This window comes from Schistocerca serialis, chromosome 1 (genome assembly GCF_023864345.2).
Source record: "Schistocerca serialis cubense isolate TAMUIC-IGC-003099 chromosome 1, iqSchSeri2.2, whole genome shotgun sequence".
In the NCBI taxonomy this organism is placed as follows: Eukaryota; Metazoa; Arthropoda; class Insecta; order Orthoptera; family Acrididae; genus Schistocerca; species Schistocerca serialis.
In genome coordinates, this window is record NC_064638.1 from 581,413,560 (window position 1) to 581,441,374 (window position 27,815).

At 40.0% G+C, this 27,815-nt stretch overlaps 1 protein-coding gene across 2 annotated transcripts in view; it reads right to left on the bottom strand.

Moving 5' to 3' along the window:
- The window catches only part of LOC126476861 (double-strand-break repair protein rad21 homolog), a 64,757-nt gene that overhangs the window by 22,941 nt on the left and 14,001 nt on the right, over window positions 1-27,815 (bottom strand). For both annotated transcript variants that reach the window (XM_050103576.1, XM_050103575.1), the window contains exons 4-9: window positions 19,932-20,115; window positions 18,234-18,381; window positions 17,029-17,215; window positions 7,240-7,469; window positions 6,873-7,093; window positions 317-496 (exon numbers count right to left, since the gene is read on the bottom strand). In XM_050103576.1, the coding sequence (XP_049959533.1) occupies window positions 317-496; window positions 6,873-7,093; window positions 7,240-7,469; window positions 17,029-17,215; window positions 18,234-18,381; window positions 19,932-20,115 (1,150 nt within the window). The remainder of the gene's footprint in view (window positions 1-316; window positions 497-6,872; window positions 7,094-7,239; window positions 7,470-17,028; window positions 17,216-18,233; window positions 18,382-19,931; window positions 20,116-27,815) is intronic.

Genomic DNA, 27,815 nt, shown 5'->3' on the forward strand with positions numbered 1-27,815 from the left:
GGAGAAACATTACACAGAGGTTTCACTGTACGTGTAATAAGTTTGATCATGTATATGTAATGATAACACCTAACTCATAAGTACACCAACTGTAAAAAGTTTCTTCCATAGAATCAAATAATAATTAAGAAAATATATGATCTGGATACATCGCCACTTAGCAATCAAACGTTGTAACAGTGGACTGTTTCATGATACAGAGAAAATGAGCGCGCGCGCGCGCACACACACACACAAAACATTACATCACAGCAACTAGTCAGAAATAATATTGCATGTTACCCTTACCCTGAACAAGATGTTCTGTTCTATTTACCTGATACTCTTCAGGTTCAACCAGTTTTCTTTTGCGAGTTGACCGACGGGGATCTTGTTGGACAAGCTCTGCTTCCCCTTCACGGACCTGTTCAAGAGCCATATCTTCTTCCCCTTCATCAACGCCCAAGCCGAAGTCATAATTCTCAGCTGGGCGACTTGTGAGGTGTCTTTGGTAGTTCTGAATGGCAACATTACAAGAAGAATCAGACATACCTATATTTAATGTAAGCAAAAGTAGTTTCAAGAATGTGTTATTTGTTTGCACATTTATGTGACATCAGACCCTATCTTTGCCATTTATAAAACAAATGAAGAAAGGATGACACTAAATCAAGTAACAGTGTGACATTGAAGTATGAATATTCGAAAAGTTACCTCACCATAAAGCTGACAAATACAAGCTTAAATTTATGACAAAAGTTCTTTGAGATCCTGCTCCATACAAGATGCATTTGACTAGCAGTTAAATTTAAAGAAAATATTATTGTTGCCAAGATAGATACGAAGCCCACACCTACCACAGTAGTACAAGTTTATAAGCCGACTACCTCCGCAGATGACGAAGAGATTGATGAAATGTATGATGAGATAAAAGAAATTGTTCTGATAGTGAAGAGAGACGAAAATTTAATAGTCATGAGTGACTGGAATTCGATAGTAGGAAAAGGAAGAGCTGGAAACGTAGTAGGTGAATATGCATTGGGGCTAAGAAATGAAAGAGGAAGCCGCCTGGTAGAATTTTGCACAGAGCATAACTTAATCATAGCTAACACTTGGTTCAAGAATCATAAAATAAGGTCGTATACATGGAAGAACCCTGGAGATACTAGAAGGTTTCAGATAGATTATACAATGGTAAGACAGACACTAAGGAACCAGGTTTTCAATAGTAAGACATTCCCAGGGGCAGATGTGGACTCTGACCACAATCTATTGGTTATGAACTGTAGATTAAAACTAAAGAAATTGCAAAAAGGTGGGAATTTAAGGAGATGGGACCTGGATAAACTGACTAAACCAGAGGTTGTACAGAGTTTCAGGAGGAGCATTAGGGAACAATTGACAAGAATGGGGGAAAGAAATACAGTAGAAGAAGAATGGGTAGATTGAAAAATGAAATAGTGAAGGCAGCAAAGGATCAAGTAGGTAAAAAGACGAGGGCTAACAGAAATCCTTGGGTAACAGAAGAGATATTGAATTTAATTGATGAAAGGAGAAAATACAAAAAAGGAGTAAATGAAGCAGGCATAAAGGAATACAAACTTCTCAAAAATGAGATCGACAGGAAGTGCAAAATGGCTAAGCAGGGATGGCTACAGGACAAATTTAAGGATGTAGAGGCTTATCTCACTAGCGGTAAGATAGATACTGCCTACAGGAAAATTAAACAGACCTTTGGACATAAGAGAACCACTTGCATGAATATCAAGAGCTCAGATGGAAACCCAGTTCTAAGCAAAGAAGGGAAAGTAGAAAGGTGGAAGGAGTGTATAGAAGGTCTGTACAAGGGCGATGTACTTGTAGACAATATTATGGAAATGGAAGAGGATGTAGATGAAGATGAAATGGGAGATATGATACTGCGTGAAGAGTTTGACAGAGCACTGAAAGACATAAGTGGAAACAAGGCCCTGGGAGTAGACAACATTCCATTAGAATTACTGATAGCCTTGGGAGAGCCAGTCCTGACAAAACTCTACCATCTGGTGAGCAAGATGTATGAGACAGGTGAAATACCCCCAGACTTCAAGAAGAATATAATAATCCCAATCCCAAAGAAAGCAGGTGTTGACAGATGTGAAAATTACCGAACTATCAGTTTAATAAGCCACAGCTGCAAGATACTAACACGAATGGAAAAATGGTTCAAATGGCTCTGAGCACTATGGGACTTAACTACTGAGGTCATCAGTCCCCTATAACTTAGAATTACTTAAACCTAACTAACCTAAGGACATCACACACATCCATGCCCGAGGCAGGATTCGAACCTGCGACCGTAGCGGTCACGCGGTTCCAAACTGACACGCTTAGAACCGCATGGCCACACCGGCCGGCAACACGAATGGAAAAACTGGTAGAAGCCAACCTTGGGGAAACAAGTGTGGATTCCGTAGAAATGTTGGAACATGTGAGGCAATACTGACCCTACGACTTGAAAATAGATTAAGGAAAGGCAAACCTACGTTTCTAGCATTTGTAGACTCAGAGAAAGCTTTGGCAATGTTGACTGGAATACTCTCTTTCAAATTCTGAAGGTGGCAGGGGTAAAATACAGGTAGCGAAAGGCTATTTACATTTTGTGCAGAAACCAGATGGCAGTTATAAGAGTTGAGGGACTTGAAAGGGAAGCAGTGGTTGGGAAGGGAGTGAGACAGGGTTGTAGCCTGTCCCCGATGTTACTCAATCTGTATATTGAGCAAGCAGTAAAGGAAACAAAAGAAAAATTCGGAGTAGGTATTAAAATTAATGGAGAAGAAATAAAAACTTTAAGGTTCGTCGATGACATTGTAATTCTGTCAGAAGCAGCAAAGGACCTGGAAGAGCAGCTGAACGGAATGGACAGTGTATTGAAAGGAGGATATAAGATGAACATCAACAAAAGCAAAATGAGGATAATGGAGTGTAGTCAAATTAAATCGGGTGATGCTGAGGGTATTAGATTAGGAAATGAGATGCTTAAAGTAGTAAATGAGTTTTGCTATCTGGGGAGTAAAATAACTGATGATGGTCGAAGTAGAGAGGATATCAAATGTAGACTGGCAATGGCAAGGAAACTGTTTCTGAAGAAGAGAAATTTGTTAACATCGAGTATTGATTTAAGTGTCAGGAAATCTTTTCTGAAAGTATTTGTCTGGAGTGTTGCCTTGTATGGAAGTGAAACGTGGATGATAAATAGTTTAGACAAGAAGAGAATAGAAGCTTTCGAAATGTGGTGCTACAGAAGAATGCTGGAAATTAGATGGGTAGATCATATAACTAATGAGGAGGTATTGAATAGCATTGGGGAGAAGAGGAATTTGTGGCACAACCTGACTAGAAGAAGGGATCGGTTGGTAGGACATATTCTGAGGCATCAAGGGATCACCAGTTTAGTATTGGAGGGCAGCGCGGAGGGTAAAAATCGTAGAGGGAGACCAAGAGATGACTACACTAAACAGATTCAGAAGGATGTAGGTTGCAGTAGGTATCAGGAGATGCAGAAGCTTGCACAGAATAGAGCAGCATGAAGAGCTGCATCAAACCAGTCTCTGGACTGAAGACCACCACAACAACAACAACAACAACAACAACATATTTTTTTCTGCAACCAAAGTAATTTATATGGTACATGTGAAATGAACATACTAATTCCTTAAATATAGTGATCAGAAGTGACAAGCAACAAGCTTGACTTGGTCTTGATGTGAGACTGAATAGTAAGACATATCAACAGAACATAAATTCTTACAAGACATATCAACAATGGTTCTGATGTGGGTACTTCTACAGCATCTTCTTATACTGGGTTGTAGGAGTGGCTCCAGGGGAACCAGAAGGATGGGTGAGGAAGGGATAAGGGGATGCAGCTGGTGAATGAATAAGGTATGGCAATGTAGAAGGTGAATAGATACAGCTGCCGATGTGTTTCGGTGTATGTATTTCTGTAATGACAAGCAATTTGTTTTTAAAGTTTCGAAGCTCATGGTATTTAAAGGTATATGAAGAGCAGAAAGTTGCAAAATTTGTGTCAAAAGTAGAAACTTTTTAAGTGTACAGAATAATTCATACAATAACATTAAACTGTGCAGAAATGAAACCAGCTGGATTAACTCACTGAAAAATTCTAGACACAGCTCCCCCCCCCCCCCCCTCCACACACACACACACACACACACACACACACACACACACACGAAAATCAACCTATCAACAATGTAGCGTTTACCTATTTACTGCCAAATTGCACGTCATTAGACAATTGTTTATCTACTGATAAATAAATTCTTCATTTATGTCCACATAACTTAAATAAGACAGAGATTTAGGAACGAGGTTTTAAACTGCAAGACATTTCCAGGGGCAGATGTGGATTCTGACCACAATCTATTGGTTATGAACTGCAGATTGAAACTGCAAAAAGGCGGGAATTTAAGGAGATGGGACTTGGATAAACTGAAAGAACCAGAGGTCGTAGAGAGTTTCAGGGAGAGCATAAGGGAACAATTGACAGGAATGGGGGAAAGAAATACAGTAGAAGAAGAATGGGTAGCTCTGAGGGATGAAGTAGTGAAGGCAGCAGAGGATCAAGTAGGTAAAAAGACGAGGGCTAATAGGAATCCTTAGGTAACAGAAGAAATATTGAATTTAATTGATGAAAGGAGAAAATATAAAAATGCAGTAAATGAAGCAGGCAAACAGGAATACAAACGACTCAAAAATGAGATTGACAGGAAGTGCAAAATGGCTAAGCAGGGATGGCTAGAGTACAAATGTAAGGATGTAGAGGCTTGTCTCACTAGGGGTAAGATAGATACTGCCTACAGGAAAATTAAAGAGGCCTTTGGAGAGAAGAGAACCACTTGTATGAATATCAAGAGCTCAGATGGCAACCCAGTTCTAAGCAAAGAAAGGAAGGCAGAAAGGTGGAAGGAGTATATAGAGGGTTTATACAAGGGCGATGTACTTGAAGACAATATTATGGAAATGGAAGAGGATGTAGATGAAGATGAAATGGGAGATAAGATACTGCGTGAAGAGTTTGACAGAGCACTGAAAGACCTGAGTCGAAACAAGGCCCCGGGAGTAGACAACATTCCATTAGAACTACTGATGGCCTTGGGAGAGCCAGTCATGACAAAACTCTACCATCTGGTGAGCAAGATGTATGAGACAGGCGAAATACCCACAGACTTCAAGAAGAATATAATAATTCCAATCCCAAAGAAAGCAGGTGTTGACAGATGTGAAAGTTACAGAACTATCAGTTTAATAAGTCACAGCTGCAAAATACTAACGCGAATCCTTTACAGACGAATGGAAAAACTGGTAGAAGCGGACCTCGGGGAGGATCAGTTTAGATTCCGTAGAAAGGTTGGAATGAAGGTGGCAGGGATAAAATACAGGGAGCAAAAGGCTATTTACAATTTGTACAGAAACCAGATGGCAGTTATAAGAGTCGAGGGGCATGAAAGGGAAGCAGTGGTTGGGAAAGGAGTGAGACAGGGTTATAGCCTCTCCCCGATGTTCTTCAATCTGTATATTGAGCAAGCAGTAAAGGAAACAAAAGAAAAATTCGGAGTAGGTATTAAAATTCATGGAGAAGAAGTAAAAACTTTGAGGTTTGCCTATGACATTGTAATTCTGTCAGAGACAGCAAAGGCTTGGAAGAGCAGTTGAACGGAATGGACAGTGTCTTGAAAGGAGGATATAAGATGAACATCAACAAAAGCAAAACGAGGATAATGGAATGTAGTCAAATTAAATCGGGTGATGCTGAGGGGATTAGATTAGGAAATGAGACACTTAAAGTAGTAAAGGAGTTTTGCTATTTAGGGAGTAAAATAACTGATGATGGTCGAAGTAGAGAGGATATAAAATGTAGACTGGCAATGGCAAGGAAATCGTTTCTGAAGAAGAGAAATTTGTTAACATCGAGTATAGATTTAAGTGTCAGGAAGTCGTTTCTGAAAGTATTTGTATGGAGTGTAGCCATGTATGGAAGTGAAACATGGACGATAACCAGTTTGGACAAGAAGAGAATAGAAGCTTTCGAAATGTGGTGCTACAGAAGAATGCTGAAGATAAGGTGGGTAGATCACGTAACTAATGAGGAGGTATTGAATAGGATTGGGGAGAAGAGAAGTTTGTGGCACAACTTGACTAGAAGAAGGGATCGGTTGGTAGGACATGTTTTGAGGCATCAAGGGATCACAAATTTAGCATTGGAGGGCAGCGTGGAGGGTAAAAATCGTAGAGGGAGACCAAGAGATCAATACACTAAGCAGATTCAGAAGGATGTAGGTTGCAGTAGGTACTGGGAGATGAAGAAGCTTGCACAGGATAGAGTAGCATGGAGAGCTGCATCAAACCAGTCTCAGGACTGAAGACCACAACAACAACAACAACTTAAATAAGGCCTGTATCATCTAAAAGTAGTAATCTTGGCAAACATATGAAGCTGAAGTATTCAACTGATGAATTCCTAGAAAATAAGCCAAGTAATACCTTCAGTTTGGGAGGGACATTTTGACATATCTGTACATCTAAAACAAACATATTACTTGACTTACTTCCCTAAACGAATTCATCAGCACAATTCGCCACGAAAGCCTGCATTCACATGAAGTATTAGAATTCTGCCCTCCACAACACGTACTTGATCTCTAGAAGTACATAAATTTGATGAGACTTGTGGGAAAATGCATCTATGTACTCTCAAGTCCAGAAAATAAGTTATGTACCACAAAAGAGATACATATACTCTAAAACAACATCTGTGAACACAAAGTAAATGAACTTTAACAGAAGTCAAACCTGGAAACAATTAATAACATACAACATTCAAACACTACCTTAAACAAAACACGTGCTGGAATGGGGCGCCCTGGTAAGGCAAACAACTTCTCCACTCCACCAGTTTCCTTCCAGTGCATCAATCTCTTAGTTGGTGGGGCAAGATCTAATGTAGTGACTATGTCACTTGTATCTGAAAGCTGAGCTTTCATTTCTTCTCCAGAAATATTCTTAATTTCATCCACAATCAGCTTCCGTTTCCGCTTTGTCTTAGTAAAACCTGTAATGAATCAAGAATGTCCACATTTCAGTATGTTGGCCATACAAAACACCATGGATAAGGAATAGTTTGAGCTCAACCCCCCCTCCCCAATCACACAAAATTCCACAACTACTAATTATTCTGCAATTACACAAAAGTCTTGCCTTTTAATGCAGAAGCATCAACAGGTGCTAATGCAAAGCTCTCTTCTTCGTTATGCAGGAGAGTTGTTTGATCTTGCTGCTGACCAGCAACGTCTTCCAATCCAGCTTCCTGCTGGAAAACTGATGGTTCAGGTACAGGTGGTGGCTGCATCATAGGCTCCGCAGATGCAGGCCTTTCTGGGACTTGGCCAGGGACAGGTGTTGCTGGCCTTGATTCCCCACCAATACTACTACAATAGCAATAACGAAAGTAAATGTACACACATAAGAATCAAACACCACCATAGAAAATGAATTAAAAATAATAAAAATACTGTCAATTTACTTTTCATTAAGTGTACCTCAAGTGTCGGTAGTGTAGGTTATCAAAATACACGTAATATGCATTTATAAAATCACAAAATGTTGCAGTAAAAAAACTACTTGTTTAGCTTTTGCAGGGACATAAATACAGAGCTACAGCGAAACCATTCAATGAGTATCTAAATAATAAAAGCCATATTTTCAATCTACAATGATGCTGCATTAACTGTATACTCTTGAGTCACATTTTAGGGTTGCCAGTTACTATCCAAAGTAATAACAGCTTGAACCACTTGATACGCTGCAATTCACAATCATGTTTTCATATGTGTCCACATCTATCTGGAGTCAAGCCGTCTGTAGTGCTTCCCACGGCTGTTGAAGGTTATGTGATGAAGGATTCACACAGGAAAAAAAAACATTGATCAAGGATATTCTACAAATGTCAAGCTGGATAAAGATGTATGAAATTTGGAGACCAGTGCAATGAAGTACATGGTAGTCCAAAGCTGTTCCGTAAACTGCACACATGGAGACCATGGTAGCCTGCTACGATCAAGTTTTTGGAACAGCTGCCACACAAAAAACTGATATGATAGTAAATTTTATTGATTATTGCTGATTTCAAACTCCTACAGTTATTTTCATCTGGCTCCGATACATATATAAGCTTATGGCCCACATGCCAATGATCATATTCCCGTTGTCCGAAGAGTTCCAGGTGAGTTAAAAAAATTGCATTTATCAAATAATGATCCTAGCTTCTATCAAAGTAGTCCCCTTGGCTATCTATACACACTTGACAACATTTCTAGGTCTTGGAAGCAAGCAGTGAAATTTTCAACTGCAAAACTTGTAAGCTCATTTGTCACAGGCCATTGTATATCTGTGATATCCTGATGAAGCTTTCCTCTCACTCTACTTTTCACTCCCGGAAACATAAAAAACTTGCAGGGCGAGGGGTTGGGTGAATACGGGATGGCAATAACAGAATGTCTGGCCAGATACTTGGTAACAGATAAAGCAGTATGACGCCTTGCATTGTAATGCAGTAAGAACCAGTCCTGAGTGTGGCACAAACCATGGTGGAGACAACAAACTCCTTGTCACAAGACTTCAATGTAAAGAGTTCAGTTCGCTGTCTGACCTAGAGGAACATACTAACCCTCTCCCATCAAAGAATGCTATCAATGTATTCTCTGTTCTTGAAGGTTGTCGTTTGACCTTTTTTTTTTTGAGGCTGGTGATCCACGAATTCCGTCATTCACCACTCTGCAGCTTCGTTTGAGGGTCATAGTGGTAGCACTAACTTTCATACCAAGCAATAATCTTCAACAGAAATGTGGGATCACACCTGGCTCTATCCAGTAGTCCAGCAGAACTTCTTCGCCTTTCCTCTTCTGTTCGTCTTTGAGGAACAAGTTTTGCATTAAATTTCTGCTTCCTTAAATCTTTGTGTAAAATTTTATGACATACATCGTGGTTCAAATTAATTTCTTCTGATATTGCATGGACAGTTACAGGATGGTTCTTTTGCAATAACTGCCTTACATGCACCACTTTTGCATCGGTGTGTAATGTAAACAGGTGACCAGCTCTGGGATTGTCTTGCACTGAATCTCTGAATTCACAAAACCTTTTGGGCCATTCAAAAATACAACTTATTCAAACTTCCACACCAGCACATGCTTGCTTAATCATTGTCCATGTTTCGCTAGGGGTTTTCCTGAGCTTAATGCTCACTCATTGCTCACAATTAGCATCCACTGTGTCACCGTAACTAATGTGTCACGAACCCAAACGGTGTGTTGATAAGCACACCCCTGTCACCTTCCGTGTGTGTGTGTGTGTGTGTGTGTGTGTGTGTGTGTGTGTGGAAACATGGCCAAGGTAATTTCAAGGATGCACATATACCATGTAACATGAAAACATTTATTCCTTCTTAGTACTGCAAACTCAGAAATAAGGAAAACCTGTCCAGGAACTTTTCTGACAAAGAGGTTATTATTTAAAGACAGCTGTGAGCAATATGTACACACTGTTTACTATTAATTCACCAGTGCAGCAAATGACATACTTTAGTTGCAAGATTATTTAGGTGGTAATCATAACGTGATCCGACGCTGTATGGGCGATTCAACAGCAAGTTACATTTCAGTGGGTACTTTACAACTATGTGCATAGTCATCATAAGCTCCATCCACACAAACAATATGTTACTGAGAGCTCATGTCATTTTCTCAAGTTACAGCAGTGTTGGCGCAACAATGGAGCCACACATACCACGGCAGTAACTCAGTGAGAGGATTGTGCTCACCAGCCATCGCTGCATTGCAGCGATCTCGCCGACTGCCATGAATCATCTGTTGTTGGTGAATGTGGCAGTGCATGTGTGATAGCAACCTGCCATGGATACAACTGGTTCGGATATTAAATTTTTCACTGAAGGGGTGAAAACATACCCTACAACATGGGACACAGCTCGTGAGGAGTATCAGGATAAGGTTAAGAATAGAGATGCAAGTTTTGTGAAGGCTTTGTTGTGAAACCAAATCAGGAGAGAAACGATATACTGTAGGTAAACTATTTTGTGTCTGTGTTCTAGTGGTGGTGTTTTTTTATTGAATGTGGCTATTTAAAACTTAAAACAGCACTAAGCAGCAAATGTTTTGCTCTCAGGTGAACAAACCTTCAGCTTGGTGAACAAATATTCAATTAACAATTACAGTGTAAAGTAAATTATTTTACCGTGGCTCATTCAATGTAATCAATGCTTTACTGTACTACAACCACAAAACACATCTTCCATGTTTGGGGATAAATCGATCTAGTATTCACTAAGATTGTTATGAAACAGATTTAGATACATTTGTCTTGCAATGGTAATTTGTCAGCTATGTCTATAAAGTAATCAGTACATTTACTCTACTTTTAAGAGAACTCCCCTCTTGGGTTGATGGGATTTCATTGTTCAGATTACACAGTGTGCTTCTCAAATCCCTTGGCATTTTTCAACCACCTTTCCTCTGTGAATTTCAGTATGGACTCTTAGTGCAAAACTTTCTACACAGCTTTACCAACTTCCCTTACTGTTTTATAAACTGTGGTGTGGCTGATTCTGTAGTGTTAAATCAGATGATTGCCTGGTTCAACAATTTAAAGGACCAAACTATGAGGTCATCATATCCTCCTATCTGAGCAGGGAAGTCACCAAAACTACACAGAAAAGGTGTGCGAAATCTAGGGAAAGAAAACCCTGATGTCTACCGGAGGCCCTCAAAGGCAGAAAATGTAATGGGGAGACTCATCGCCAACCACTTAAAAGAGGTACCATCCAACGATACACAGAAAAGACTAGCGACATGGACAGGGTGAGAGAAGCACCGGAAAACACAGAAAGAACAAGTAAAAACACAACATGCAAGAAGGGCGAAGAAGAGCAAAATAAAGGGTAGGGCAAGGCTGGAGCACACCACCAAGCCCAGCCAGCCATTACCTGGTTGGGACACAGGAGGCAACAGAACATCCTGCAAGCCCCTCAATGGGCTGACAAGGCTGAGGCACATTCCCTTACACAGTGGTAAAAACACTCTACAGGAATAAACCATAAAACCAAGTCAGCCGCTGAGCCATCACTCACTAACACCAGTGGTATCGAATCAGGAATATTACGAATGCGCTGCAGAGCGGCTTGAAAAGTGTGGGCTACTATCAAACGTGCACTACACTGATAGTGAGGCGGATAATTGCGACAGAGGAAATGACCATGAGTCAGCCTAGTATGGCCAATGCCAAACTAGCAAAGGACGATGAAGTCCTTGCGAGAGGCCTGCATGAAGCACCTACACAATTACGTGATCTTGTTTATCGCCCATAGTTTGTTCGGCGAAATCAGAACATGCCATTTCATACTCCAAATCCTTATAACTTCATGATATAACAAACTGAAGGTCAAGTTCTGGAATACTCATCTCAAGAAGTGGCTTGCCAGTAGCCAATTTGGGCAGCCTGTGAGCGAGTTAATTCTCTGGGATCCCAATGTGACCCCTCCAGACATAGACCACCGAGCAGCCACACTGTTTTGAGGGCAAAAAAGGAAATCCTAGATAGTCAGAAGCAAGGGATCATGAGGGTAACACTGGTCAAGACCTTGTAAACTACTCAAGAAGTCGTTACTGATAAGGAAGGACTCATCTGTACAGCAACGGATAAGGTCAAAAGCACGAGAGATCACTACCAACTCCACAATGAAAAAACTGCAGCCATCTGCCAAGGAGTGGAGTTTATTACATCCTGCATGAACGCAAGCGAAGCCAATGTGACTGGCAACCACTGAACTATGACTGGCAACCACTGAACTATAATTGTACACTACTTCTGAACCCCAAAATGCGCAGAGAATGGAGAAGAATTGGCAGCGGAGGTCTTTCGGACCTTGTAAGAGATCAAGACAGAGTTGTGGACAGGGGATGTATCAGGGTGGTGTACGAGAGAAGAAGAGATGGTAGTGGGGGAAACCAGGAGATCTGAAAAAAGGGACTGGATGAAGACGGCGTCTGCGACTGTAACCCCAGACCTGGTCTGTCATTGCGGGAAGCAGGCCTCTGTATCTGAGAACAGGATACGGTAGTTTGGGTGCTCCAGGGAGCAGCTGGTGTGTAACACGTAAGTGATCAACTGTTATTGGTGTAGAATCCACAACTGTGGAACCCCAACCTCTGCTAGCAAGCTGATTACGGGGCTAGTCCGAAACACGTCAGTTGCTAGTCGTCCTCCACAATGGTGTATTGGGTCCAGTACATATAACGTTGAAGGTGATGCTGAGTCATATGCAAGACTCTCATAATCTGGACATGACTGGACCAATGTTTTGTACAGTCAGAGCAAAGTAGATTAGAGTAGGGTGGCCCACACCTCAGCTGGTATTGCTGAGGCACTGATGAGTGTTGAGGTGTGACCAACATGTGTGCTTCACTACCAACATGTTTGCTTTAGTTGACGAAGATGGGAAAGCTATGTCAACTGGGCACCAAGACCACCCCTAAAAAACAATGAGAGTCCACCACATTCAGGATCTGGTCATCAAGGCACAGACCCGCATGGGGATGCCCTATATGACAGTGACAGAAATACATAACACAGGTCTTGGCAGCCGAAAACTGAAAACCATGAGTGAGAGCTTGTGCTCATTGTATGGCTTCCTGCAGCTTGTGTTCAGCAACACCCATCGGTAATGAAAAAAAAAAAAGTCATCAGTATACAACAAGGAGAGAGAACATAGGTTCCACTGCTGCCACCAGACGACTCATAGCAACTAAATTTGAATGACACTTAAAACAGACCCTTGAGGAATGCCATTCTCTTGCAGATGGGAAGTGCTACAGGAGGCACCAACCTGTACCTGAAAAGTGCAACATGAAGAAAGTTCTGGATAGGCATCAGCCTGTAGCTGATAAGTGCAACACGAGAAAAAGTTCTGGATAAAAACAGGGAGCACGCCACCAAGGTTCCACTCATGTTGTCAACATGTTGTGGTGCCATGTAGTATTTTAAGCTTTATGCAGATCAAAAAAAAGACTGCAATAAGGCATTGACAACAGGCAAACACTGTTTGGATTGCAGATTTCAAGTGTATTAAATTATCTGCAGTAGAAAGGTCTGAGCAAAAAACCACCCTGGGTCGAATCCAAAATGTCCTGGGATTTAAGGACCAATATAGCCTTTGACTCACCACACATTCAAGTAATTTGCAGAAGGCACTGGTTAACTGATTGGACAAAGCTGTCTGCCTGAAGAGAATGTTGACCCTATTTCAAAAATGAAATAACATTTCTTTCCCACCAGTGGGAAGGGAAGTGCCCCTTGCTCTAGGAACAGTTAAAAAAGGCAAGTATATGCCATTGGCTAGCCACTGAAAAGTGTTGAAGCATTTGGTTGAGCACCCGGCCTGTTTCAGGACAAAGAGCAAGAGTATTGGTGAATTCACACTCTCTAAACAGGGTGTTATAAGACTCTGGGCAGTGAGAAATGAAAGATAAAGGGAGTTGTTCCAGACAGTGTTTGTGAAGACTGAGCGCAGGCAGATATTGGACCAAAGCTGAGGCCTGAGCAAAATGCTCAGCGATACGAGTCTGGGTGGGTGAGGATAACACTATTCAGGGAAATTCCCAAGATACTTGTAGGAGGATAGCACCCAAAAATGTGTCTGATCTTTTCTCATACCTGCAAAGAGGAAGTATGCGGCCCGATGGCAGTGACATATTGTTTCCAATAATTCTGTTTTTGGCATTTAATAAGATAACGGGCCCAGGCACAAAGACGTTAAAAGGCAAGGAGGGAGTTAGAGGGCACAACAGCAGTCTTTAATAGCCACAGAAATTTCTGGGATCCACGAGGGACAGTCTTCAGTCTGGGAGAACCTAAGGAAGTGGGAATCACTGAAGCAGCTGTTGAATTCTGAACTCCCCATTCAGAGGAATCTAGGGCTACAGATGGAAATATAAATGGTTGAGAAAGTGCTGTGTCCCACACTAAAGTGTGTGGGAGGTCCAGTGTTGTGGAGGAAGAGATCAAGCCCTGCCAGCAGGTCTTCAACAATGTATTCTCACACTACAGTGTGTGGGAGGTCCAGTGTTGTGGAGGCAGAGATCAAACCTTGCCAGCAGGTATTCAACGATCCAACCCCAGTCAGTGATCACAGTACCAGCCCACATACGATTATGGGCATTAAAATCTCCAAGGAGAAGGAAGGGACGTGGCAGCTGTGTAAGGAGGGCAAGAAGAGCATGAAGCACAGGAGGCCAATCTGGAGGCAGATAAAGATTGCATCTGTTACCTCAGAGTCTAAACAGATCTCAACGGCCACCAGTTCCAGTGTGGTTTGAAAACGAACCCACAAACTAACAATTTCCCTGCAGACCAACATATAGAAACCACTGGAGGCTCACAAAGGGCCGACCCGGTTATGGCAAGAGACTTGGAAAACACGAAGATTCGCAAATGGGTATCCATGAAATAAGATTGCTGGAATACAACACAAGGCACAAAGTAGACAGAAAGAAGGGATTGCAATTTTGGAAGATGACAATAGTAACGATTACAGTTCCTTTGAAGGAGAGCAGTACTAGAGTAAAAATTGACATTGAACAGGCCAGAATCAATTACTGTGCTAAGTCAGTATCCATCACCGGTAAGGGTGTAGTGACATGCACGAATGGAAGAGACCAGACTCTCATTGATATGGAGGGGTCGACACCCACTAAGATGTTAGGAGGAGAGGAGGGTAGGGGTGGCTTATCCCGAGGCGTATGCATCATCTTCTTCTCCTTTGGAGGGTGTGAGGAGGTGTGGTTGGGAAGAGAGAGAGTGTGTTCACAGCAATATTGGGATCTGAAAGGGAATAAGTGGCTGTGAAGCCCACAGAGCATGAGTCCTGCATCCGACTTAAAGTAACAAGCTTCTTGTCCCCGGCAAAGAAGAAGCTTTCTTCTCCAGCCAAGAGCAAGGAACAGTTCCGTGAAAGGGTGCAGGAACTACCAGGGAGGAGTAAAGGAAGGGAGACAGGATGGAGGTAAGTTGAAGAAGGAGGAGGAAAGTGTGCAACAGAAGCAAAGGCAGACATTCGAAGATACCAGGTGGAGATGGTCAAACCTCTGTCAGGCCTCCTCAATCTTCTTTTCCTTTTTATAGATTGGGCAATCTGGTGGGCGAGGAGAATATGGACTGCAACAGTTCACACACTTGGGCGGTGGTGTGCAAGGACTCCCCACAATGAGAGTGGCTGCAGCTGCCGCAAATAGGAGTCACCTCATTCATGAAGATATGAGACTAAAACAGAGACACCAGCAACAGCACATGGGAGGTGGGATATAGGGATTCATATCGCAATAGTAAACCAAAACGTTGACTTTTTCCGGAAGGGTACCCCCCTCAAAAGCTAGGATGAAAGTACCGGTACCAATACAATTGTCTTTAGGACCTATCTGGATTCACTGGACGAAATAAATGCTGCACCGTGCCTGATTAGTTCGAAATTCCGCATCAGATTGGAAGAGGAGGTCCTTCTGGAAAACAAAGGCCTGTGTCATATTTAAGGAATCGTGAGGAATAATGCTCACCTTGATGTCTCCTAAGTGCTCACAACCACAAAGAAGCTTACTGACTGGCAGAAGAGGTTCTGATCAGCCGGGAACCAGATCACTTCTTACTAAGGGAGGCTACTTCCCCAAACTTATCTTCAATGTCTTCTACAAAAAAAGACTTCTAGGCATACACGGGACAGTGACAGCTCAGGTACAAGAAGTGTGATCCCTGTGTTGTCAGAAGGCTACATAACAGCCCCACCACATGGGCTAGCTATTGTGTACCATGCTGGTGACCTAGCAGGTGGCCGGGGCAGGGGAAAAGGGGGGGGAGGGGGGGGGGGGTCGGAGCTAAGGTGAGGAAGAAGGGGACAGGAGAGGAACCTATGCCAAAGATGCTAGGCTGGGAGTTCTTCCCCAAATGGCTCACACTATGGAAACAATTTTGAAAGGGAGGCCAAACTCCCAAGGGTGATCAGAAAAAGATTTTTTAAAAAACAGGGAGAATGGAAAAAGCAAGATAAGATCATACACAGCAGTACTGAGGGAATAGCCAGGCTTGTCATAAAGGGAGAGACCAAGGGAGAAAGAGGAGGCAGAGTGGGAGCAGCTAGGATGGGAAGGGGGGGATATGAGGATGAGAAAACAGCCTGGAAAGGAAGAGCGGTGGCAATAACGCAGGGCCCCGTGTGTGCGACACACATACCCACAAAAAGACCTGTGGCCCCCCCCCCCCCCGGAGGGTTAATACAGATCAATCTGTGTACAGCCACTACTCAGATAATTAGGAAAGAAGAACTGTCAGCATTACTGCTGTTGCTTTACTGTTAATTCATAAAAGATTGTACATTATTTCAAAATAAGGTTCAAATGGCTCTGAGCACTATGTGACTCAACTTCTGAGGTCATTAGTCACCTAGAACTTAGAACTAATTAAACCTAACTAACCTAAGGACATCACACACATCCATGCCCGAGGCAGGATTCGAACCTGCGACCGTAGCGGTCGCTCGGCTCCAGACTGTAGCGCCCAGAACCGCACGGCCACTCCGGCTGGCTCAAAATAAGGACTGTAGTGTAATCTTCTATTAAATCTATAGACAGTGTCACAAATGTTCTTTTCATCAGCTGTGAACTTAACATTGGGTGAATCCAAAACTTCCTGTTGCACTTCTTAATGTGTTCATAAAAAAAATAAGCAAACAATGCCTGCTTTCTTCTGTCTACGTGCATACTGGATGGCTTCCAATCAAGTACTGCTTCGTGATTATCACTATGATGCTGCCGTGTGTGCACAGAGTTTCCAAGACTGCAATAATTACTTTCAGCTTGTGGTACAATGATTTTACACCAAAATAACAAGAATGTTCAATAAGAGAACTTCAGGATATAATTAAGGTCTTACCTGCGGCCACCCACTGAAGGGGGTCCTCCAAAGTGGTCACCCATGTCGTCATCACTATCTTGAGGCGCAGCAACCTCTGGTGGCTTCGGAGGCTCTTCCGGTGGCTGCAATGAACTTGTCTCAACTGCAGGGACTTCTGCAGGCATGGGTGCCTCATCAAACAGGCCTCCTTCAAAAAGCCCACCAGCTGCAGCAAAGCAAAAAAACAAATCACATGCTTCATTTCACTAAAAAGTTTAAAGTCGTGTCATAAATAATAGCGGATAATACCCAGTTGTAGGCTAAAGCCTTAGATAAGAGCGCACTCAGACTGGGGACAGAAATTGGCTTGTCACTTTCCTTGGAACCATCCCACTATTTGGCAAACCAATTTAGGGGAATCAAAGAATACAGAAATATGGAAGGTCAAACAGTGATTCGAACCACTGTCCTCACAAATGTGACTAAGGGGTCTTACCACTCATTACAGACAAACATTTTCTGAAAACTGTAATGAACAAATGCATCTTACAAACTAGTGGATAGTACTGATACTGAATGGCTCCTGTGCTACCTTGGAAAGTATAACTGTGATAATATATTGGTTTTTGTTCTGGCTTGCATTTAACTGTGGTAATGCAATAATGTAAAAGCCTGGATAAAATACAATATGTGATATGACTTAACAATCAGTCACTGTACACATATACAAGACATGATTGCAGCTGTTATTTTTCTTCAGAAGTAATTGCTCAGACAATCCCAAGATCAAGCACTAAGCTCTAATCATTAGCATCTTGTATGTATGTTTATCAGTCACCCATTGCTTCTTGTATATGGATTAAGATTGATTGAATGATTGCATCGTGAACTTAATGCTTGGAAGAGCCAACACAATTCAATGCACAACAACGTGCAACACTGATGAACTTGAGTGATACTAATACTACTGAATAACACAAAATAACTTGTGCCTAAAAATGGTTTATGATCTGAAACACAAAAATTTTGAATAATTCTGAAGAATCTGTAGTCTCAATAAGATGTGATGAATCAAAGATTCTCTCTTTTCCTAAGATTAAACATACTTTTTTCGTAACTAATCAGCTAAATTGTTTACAACAGAAAACCAAAATTTCAATATCTTCATTTTCAGCATTCACTTCTCACAAACATTAAGCAAATTACATAACTAATACACATGGTAAAAATAAATGAAACTATACCAATTATATCTTGCCCAAGATCTCTGCCAAAACCGTCATCTCTAATTGGGGCTTCAATCTGGCCAGCTGATGTTGAAGGTTGTGGTTCTTTTTCTTTTTCCATTGGTAAATGTTCCACTGGAGGACCATCACTGAACAACAAATTTGCCTGAAAATATAATCGCAACTGTTATGGGCAATGTACAAAAGATGATACACAAGCATTGGGAAATTATCACAGACTGTAACATTGTTGTACAGATGTAACACATAAGCTTACATCAAAACATTATTGATCACCGTGAGCTTGAACAAACAAAGATTCCTACACTATTACTTTGTGACACAGAAAGAAATCCCCAGCCTTTTCATTTATGCCCCTTGTGCTTGATCTACCAAGAGATGCTTATATATTATGAAAACTATTTCTGTTCAATAAAGACAGATCACAAAAGCTGTGATTTAAATGTTTAGCTAAAAATACTACTACAGTAAATATCTCCATGTCAACAATTACCCTGACAACAAAAGCTGTCAAACTGCAAAAAGTATAACAACTTATCAATAAAAATAGACTCAAGCAGTAAATTCTTTTAAAAGTATTTACACTAATTGTAATTGCCAGCGTCAGCATATTAAATAAGAAACAAGTTTCAAAAATAACACACTGCTAAATATAATGCTTACTAACAGCTTGACGAGTGAACCGCCAGATTAAAGGCTTTAAAGTTTAAGACAAGTATCCATTACTTCTCTGCTGACATTAAGAATGCAATATAGTTAAAGAATTAAGGTAAGTGACTTGTATTTTCTCCAATGTGTTTACATTTTCTCTGAAATTATCTGAGGTCGTAAAGATAATCCTCAAATGGACAATGGATTTCCCCCAGTCTGTGTGCCTTCTATGAGATTATATTTCGTCATTATCTCTATTAGTTTTGGCTAATGATGTTGATACTATCAAAGCTAACTCCACCTCACATGGGAAAAGGCAGGGTGAGGGGGGGGGGGGGGGGGGGTAAAGTTAAGTGTTTCACCATTTGCCAAAATTGCACTTCATTCTGAATTGATCCCTTAGACATGGTGTATTATATGAACATTTTACTCAGTCTACAAAATTCTTTTTATTTTTGTCTTGGTGGCTCAATCAGTGGTAAAGTGCCAGACTATGGATCCAAAGCTCATTGGTTCAATCCCTGGTCACTTCTGGGATTTCTTTATTTGTCGCTTATTACATCTTTTGCCTTTGGCAACATTTGAAAATGTGAAAAACAGTAAACTGCATTGTGTTTTGGAGTCTGCAATAAACCATGGCTCCTACTATAAGTGGCTGGGTACGACAGCACAAAGGTTGGAGGAAGGCAAGGGCATATCATCTACAACAGGACCAGGCCAGTGGTGATTAAATCAACCATAAAGTTGTTGCAGTTTTACTTTACTTTGTGAGAAAGCCCATTCAATTAACTGTCTAATGTGGTTCCTGTGAGAAGGTGGATGACACAAAAAAATTCATTTCATGGTATCTTCACTAAACTAAATGTAGGTAGTATAACAAAACATTTTGCATTTTGTTGAACAATTACGCATAAAAGCAGAAGTTAATGGCTGAGTGGACTTATCATTCTGAATTTACTGATTAACAAATGAATGGGCAATTTAAAATCTCAAAAATAATGCTATTATTTTATGTAAATGGCTGTTTCTTCCATTGCCACAGACCTGATCCAGAGATGGTTCGAGACTAGGAACGTTTCTCATTAACTCTGGTGGTTCAGCGTCAAATCCCATGTCACCAAATCCTTCATCACTGGCCACCAAGGTAATACTCCCATAATCTTCTCGCATGGTGATCTCCTCAGCTCGTGACTGATTCAAACTAAACTGAGCCTCTATGTCAACATCACTGCAATAAATAAATAAATTACTGCTTCTAATGGAACACTGATATAACAGTAAAGGCTATGAATTAACACCTACATACACAACTGTACATAAATCTAGTACATATCCACCTTACTAACAAATGGAAACAACTTGATCAGAACATAAATTTGTCGCAGCAGAATGTGTACAAAAATCCTTTTAGAGTATTTTCACTACCTTTACCTTCATGGTTTTTCCACGAGATATATATTGGAGGAATAAATATGCTGGATAATTTTTCTACAAACACTTTTTCTTTCAATCTTAAAAGTAAACCACATGATAATGAACAACATTTTTCTGTGTAGCATATTCCACTGGAATTTGATGAGCATTTCCATCAACTTTTCACACTTACTTAAATGACCCCTGGATAAAATGTGCTGACCTTTGACTCTTCTATATTTTTCTCTATCATCTGCACCCTAGGAGCAATACTCTATAAATATCAGCCAACCACCTTCATAATTATATACTTATATAGATATAGTGTCCGTCCTTTCGGACATGTCTAAAAGAACAGACACCATTGATGACCTGCAGCTGTCTAGAACTAAATTAGAATTATATATTAACAACTTCAGCTGCTGACAGGTGTTGATACATATCAATGGGGACGAGTGAAAATGTGTGCCCCGACAGGGACTCGAACCCAAGATCTCCTGCTTACATGGCAAACGCTCTATCCATCTCAGCCACCGAGGGCAGTGCGACTGCAGGGACTACCTTGCACCCGCCTCCCGTGAGACCCATATTCTCACCTTATATGTCCACACACTACATTCGTAGTGTCCCTACCCAACACACTCATTACTCGTGGAAGACATTCTTACCAAGTCCTGTAAGACTTCGGGTAATACGTGTGCATCCACACAGAAGAGGAAGGTCATGGGCGGTATTGCCAGAACTATGTACTTAAATGGATATGGTGTCTGTTCCTTCGGACAAGCGTGGTCCAAAATAGGCCCATTCGAAAACGGGGCAAAAATCAATAGTTGCCTTATGAAAATGGGTTAAAAGCTGGACTTGCCCAGTTTTGAACCTAACTACTGGATCTGACCCCTTCTGAATCTAAACCAGACTGTATCCACATACTTCTTACATTAGTTTTTGCTATAATTTTTAAGTAAATAGTTAACAATTTATGTCTCATGTGCTTTTGTTTTAAGAATGACCCTATTGACAGTCAATATAAAATAAAAACAAAATACAGGAAGGAAAAACATTGCATTAACATGAATCTTACTACTGGTTGCACTTGAATGAAAAAGACATACTTAATAAGTTGCATACATTTACATTTCTTTCGTGTGTCTTGTTTGGAAGAACATCTGATGCATTAATTTCCATTTTCGGAAGAAAAAACCAATTCAAGATTTAACAAAAGCACACACACAGTATGCAAGCAAAGAGAACAAGATGGGTGCCACATACAAAGTCTTAAGTTATGATTTGCTACTGATGAAATGGGCCACTTTTCAAATACTTGCTAGGAATTGGCCACTTTTGAAGCAAAGCTGCGCTTTCTAACAGCTTTCTAAAGCAATTTTTTGAATTTTTGACACTCTGTGAGGCTACTGTCTGACTCAGCGCAAAAAATGCTATAAGAACATATCGCTGTCAGGTTGGGAGGGGGTTGATCGGACTTGGCCGCCTTTGGTACCGACCTCAAATTATCTGTCCTTTAGGAGCAACTTTCCAACACGAGTCTTTCTCATCAACACAACTTTGCTCTGCACATACTGGCTAAAGCTGTATAGTACATAAAAATTTTTTAATATATTTAAATTAACAATGTAAGAAACAGAAGTTAAAGAAATTAATACATATGCAACAACCATGACATGTAAATCAGAAACTATCATATGAAAGAGTGCCTACAGTAGTAGGAAAGCAAGTACTCAATAAAAGTACCGGCTAGCAGATTATGAATATTTTGTCTTTTTACAAGTTGTATTACTTTCTTTCTTCCTTTTACACATCATTCAATTCCAAAACATAAAATCATCTTTGTTTCCAACTGTCTCATGTTGTTGCTTAACTGATTTCTTTCTTTCAAGCTATATCTGTGAGGCAGCCCACTATTACAACACCTCATCTAAGAAGCAGATGGATCAACTTTTCGATACCATTTACACGGTTATGTAGGTTAAGATCCCAGGTATCACACACTGCTGCCAGTCACTCTGGTTGGCCCACATTTGCAAGTTACCGACAGGAGAGGGGAATGGATTTGTGTGGCAGTCAATAGTGTTATAAAAGTTTCATCAAATAGTCTGGTTGTGTGGTTTAATGGATAGGACAGTAGCTTCACATGTAAGAGATTGTGGGGTTCGAACTTTATCAGGTGCAGTAATTCTTTTTATTTTTAAATCTTTATCGAAATGACTGATCATCTTTATTCAGTTAATTGGTTTTAATATAACGTTTCATTTCTTTCTATTCCTTTGTCACATTATTTTAATCATCATACAAACTTTTTCCATTTTTTGTCCATACCATTCTTTTTCCAATTGGAATTTAATTACATTTACCTATTATAATATTCAATTATTTGAAAATTCCTACCTATCAGTTAAAAAACAAAAGACCACATAATCTATTTATACTGACTGTGCAGTGGTATGAAAACTGTATTTTACATTTGTGCAATTTTTTTTTTCATGGTAATGATCACATAAACATTTAAAACATAACCCAAATGCCTACTGAATTATGGACAAAATAATGCAGATGATGATTTAAATGAAAGAAGGGTTTTTGCGTAAAACAAAATTCAAACAAAATGAAAAATAGATATAATGAGCACAATAATAATAATAATGTGTGTGTGGGGGGGGGGGGGGGGGGGAGGGGGAGGAGGAGGAGGGAGAGAGAGAGAGAGAGAGACGAGGAAGAAGTTAAATTAATGCATAAAATTAATTAAAAATATATGAATAAAGATGGAAAAAAAGATGATAGGAACAAAAATGAGAGTAAATGAAGAAGTTGATATTATGATTAAAATTATGTGCCAAAGGAATTGAAATAAAAAAATACATTTAAATCAATTAACTGAATAAAAATAAAGATTCAAAAACAAAAAACATCGCTGCGCCTGGCGAGATTCGAATCTACAAATTCCTATGTGTGAAACTATTTCACCACTGAGGAAACCTCATTACGTGACTTTAGTTCATTATTTGTTTTCCTGTGGTACCTGTAGTTACTATATAAAAGCTTAAACAATTCTGTATGTGAGTTAATAAAATACACTCAGTTTGTTCACACCATATGAGAATACATTGAGCTTTAAGAGTTATTACAACTAAAACCCTCTTGGTGATGCACAACACAGCTGTAGTGAAACATGAAGACCTTTATTTCAGTCTGTAAAAATGTACACTTGTAGGTAATATGCTACAAAATTATTAACATTTAAGTGAATATATAATTCTCCAACATCAACGTACATCCATGAACGTGTATGTCAGACTTGTTTACGGAATGGCTAGGCAAGCAAGAGGGCTGTACTTTGCTCGTCGCCTGGGAATTGAACACTCATAATGAAATAGGGTGGTCAGACACCATGATAAGGTGTTAAGTGCAAACAAAGTGTTGTTTTCTGAGGATTCACCATTGTTACATTTCGCATAGCCTTAGATGCAAATGTGTAAGGTGTAATGCCTGAAGCAGAGAATAATTGTTTTTAAATTGGTGAAAAGTAGGAGGATGAGCAGATTAGGAACTTCAAAGTGAACGTCAGACATGCCAACAGCATTTTACAATGTGGCGGAGCAGGATGCCTATATGTTTATGGTATGAAATGATGTCTTGGAATGCCAGTGCTTCAAGGTTCTAAATACAACAAAAAAAAGTCAGTTTAAAACAACATTACAATACCATCCATGTACAACATTATCAACATCTGGAAGGCAAAGAGCAAGCATCAGAGGTGCAAAAACTAAAGAAAACATAGACGATGCGACCAAAGTATTCATAATCATGTGAGAGAGACAAATATGTCTGAATAATTTTCCACAATATTTTCACTATGAAATTATTTCCTCCACCTAGGATGAACATTCAACAAATGTATGTCCAATTCGAGCAACTTGCTTTTCAGACTATCAAAGCATAGCACCATTTTGCTTAAGGACTGATTCTTGACACATTTACGGGAAACACTAAAATAGTTACCCATTCCACAAGGGATTTTTGAAATATATAAAGAATTTATGCAGTAAGAGTATGAACAAAAGAGAACTGACATTTGTGGTGACTCGTACATCGGCAGCTCAAAGCCCTATTGGAAGATATAGAAAGTAGTTGTGGTGATGTGCCACATCACAGTGAAATACACTGGTTGATTCAAAGTATGAGAGATTTTTTGAGCTTTGGGGCGAAATAGGTAAAATTATGGGTATGACTTGGTAAGCCTGTCACAGACCTGAAAAATGAACTTTGGATAGCAGATTTACTCTTCCCCCATGACAACACGAATTGCATGAATGTCTTGAATTTATCATTGCATAGTAAAAACACATTAAAAGACAGGAGTATGATTGCATCCAAGGATTCAAGACGCAACTTTCTTTGTGGAATGGGCAGCTAGGAAATGGGACTAATCATTTCTCTAAGATGTCATCTTTAACAACGGGAGCAGAATTAAAATATGCTCATCGATCTTTTCCACAAATATGAATTCTGTTTCTAGGATTTTTAGAAGTTAAATGACAACTTTCATGTATTTTCATTTCCCTTTTCAGTTGATGTTGAGAATGTGGAAACTTAAGTGACACTTGGAGCTTATAATGCGACAAGCAGCAGCATGGTAAGTTTCACAACAACGAAATCTGTTAGAATTTTATAAGACTTTTCCTCAACACAAATTTCCATGACTTTTTGCAGCTATGATTATGTAATGTTGGGATCTACATACTTGTGTGACCACCTTTTTCCAAACTGAAGAGAAAGGAATCTGCCACAGAAGTTCACTGACATAAATCAACTTTAAGACTATCTTTGAATTAGCAGTGCTCAGAAAGTGGCAACAGACATTGATGTTTTAGCAAAAATACAAATAAGCAGTATTCATTGGTTTCCTGTGTTTTTATGTTTGAATAATATTTGTAATGAAATACTAGTTGTCAATTTAAATTTCTTTCGAAAAAGGCAATCAACATCAGACGGCATCGGTTGTAGGCAATATCATATTTTGTACTTAGCTGCCCAAAGTTCTTCACTTCATAGGAATATTAAGAGAGATGTAAGTTTCACGTCATTGGAAAATAAATTTGCCATGAAATGCATTAATGAGCCACTGTGGAGTCATACATCTCCCCAGAGAATTCCATTAGTGACTGTAGAATTGGGCTCACATTGGAAACAGTTTCTCTTGCTGAACTACCACGCTTCAATCCCTCCCTCCACCATTAGTTATTGCGAGCAGGTGCTGGTTGCTAACTGCTGACACATGAGTACAAGCCAGCTCACACAAGTCTGATTTGTGGAGAGGCCAGCTTAAGGTGATTAAGAGAACTTTTTCTGATTTGCAGTGCATATATGGCAGTGAAGAATATTCCTTGAACACAAGTGACCAAGCGGATATTTCTATGGGCCAGCCAATTTCACAGTGACGGTTTTAGAATAATTCAAAGTGAGCCTACACTCAGTAACATGGAAATATACAGATCATGCAATATTAGATGGTGGTGACTTTAACCTAGCGATTCGAGATTGGGACAAGTACAAGTTCAATGCTTGTGGCACATACAGTCTTGTGAAGTAGCTTTGAACATGTTTTCCAAAAACAGTCTTGAGGAGCTAGCACAATATGCCCATATGCAAGGAAATATTTCAGACATTTTAGTTACAAGCAGGCCTCATCTTATAGACTATGTCAATACTGAGAAACAGATTAGTGATGATTACGAGACAGCAACGATGGTCACTTAAAAAAACACCAACAAGGCTAGAAGGGTATATTTGTTAGAGCAGATAAGCAGTTGTTAGCATCCCATTTAAGACAATTAACCCAGATAACCCTGACGTCCTTCTGGAAGGACGATGTCACTCACTGTTGAAATTATTTATTTTTGCGAATAACGCACTGTTGCAACAGACTGTGACGCATTGTTATATGAAGTAGGCAGAGTCAGTTGCACGCTGCGACAGTCAGTTTGATGGTGTCATTCATAGTAAGTGAGAAACTGTGTCTTGAAAATAAGGCTGATTTTACCATGGACGAACTGACTGACCTTGTCATCGATGGGTATGTATATTTTCTTTCATATTGCGTCAATAATTCTGAAACTTGTCATATAATATCTTAAAGAATTAACCTATATTATTTATGGGTTCATATTACGATTGAAAGTTTTCGTCAGTTGTAATTCAATAATGTTTTCAACTGTCCTTCCAGAAGGACGTCAGGGTAATATGTCGTCATTTTGTATTCACAGAAAACGATGTACACTGATGGAACTTTTGGACATGTTAGAAACAAAAGATGAGGAAATACCTAACACTGATGTGAATGTAACATTACACCCTCCTCTAAATTCAACTGATGACATAACAGATGAAGATTCGGGTGCTGAAGAAAACACAAGTGTAGATAAATTACCAGCAAGTCAGCTCAATGCTACTGTGCTTTGTGATATGGCCATTTTTACCAATGGTAATGCTGTGAATGCAACAAGGAAACAATCCTTCACCTCTGATGTTGTTCCATGACCCTCGAGCAGTACAAAAACAGCAACAGTAACAACAACAACCACAAACAAACCAGCAAGGCTATTGAAGAATAAAGTTCTAAACCTCAAGAAATATGACTGGAAAAGTGGTGAAATAGTTAATCCAACACCTGTATGGCCTCTAATGTTCACAGTTGGAATGAAGAAAGGGCAAACACCACTTGAATATTTCCAAGTTTTTTGATAACGAAGTGCTTCTCATGATGGTCACTTACACAAATCAGTACACAGCCAAGAGAAATAGACTAGGTGATTGTTCAGAAGATGAGATGTTGGTGTTTATTGCAATACTTCTGCTAAGTGGATATGTAACAGTGTCACGCAGAAAGATGTACTGGCAATCAGATAAAGGCAGTCACAACGACCTCGTAACAAATGCCATGTCCAGAGAGCGATTTGACTTCATCTTTTCCAACTTGCATGTATGCAACAATGACAATTTAGATAAATCAGACTGTTTTGGGAAAATCCGCCCATTACTGTGTATGCTGAATGATAGATTCAAACAATCTGCACCTCACGTGCGGCATCATTCTGTCGATGAATCGATGGTCCCATACTTCGGAAGTCACGGGTGCAAACAATTCATAAAAGGGAAACCAATCCGATACGGGTTCAAATTTTGGTGTGGAGGCACAAGTGCTGGATATATTATTTGGCTCGAACCCTACCAAGGAGCTGGCACGTGTAGTAAGGATTATGAAATGAAAGGTATGGGGCACGGTGTGGTAATGACTTATGTTGACCAGTTACTTCCACATGTTCCATATCGAATACACTTTGATAACCTCTTCACCAGCATTGAACTACTACATGACCTAAAAGAGGGGGGCGTGGAAGCAACAGGAACAATAAGAGGAAACAGAGTTAAGAATTGTACTCTATCACCTGTAGAAAAAATGATAAAAGAAAATAGAGGATCATATGAAGTTTGTTCTGACTC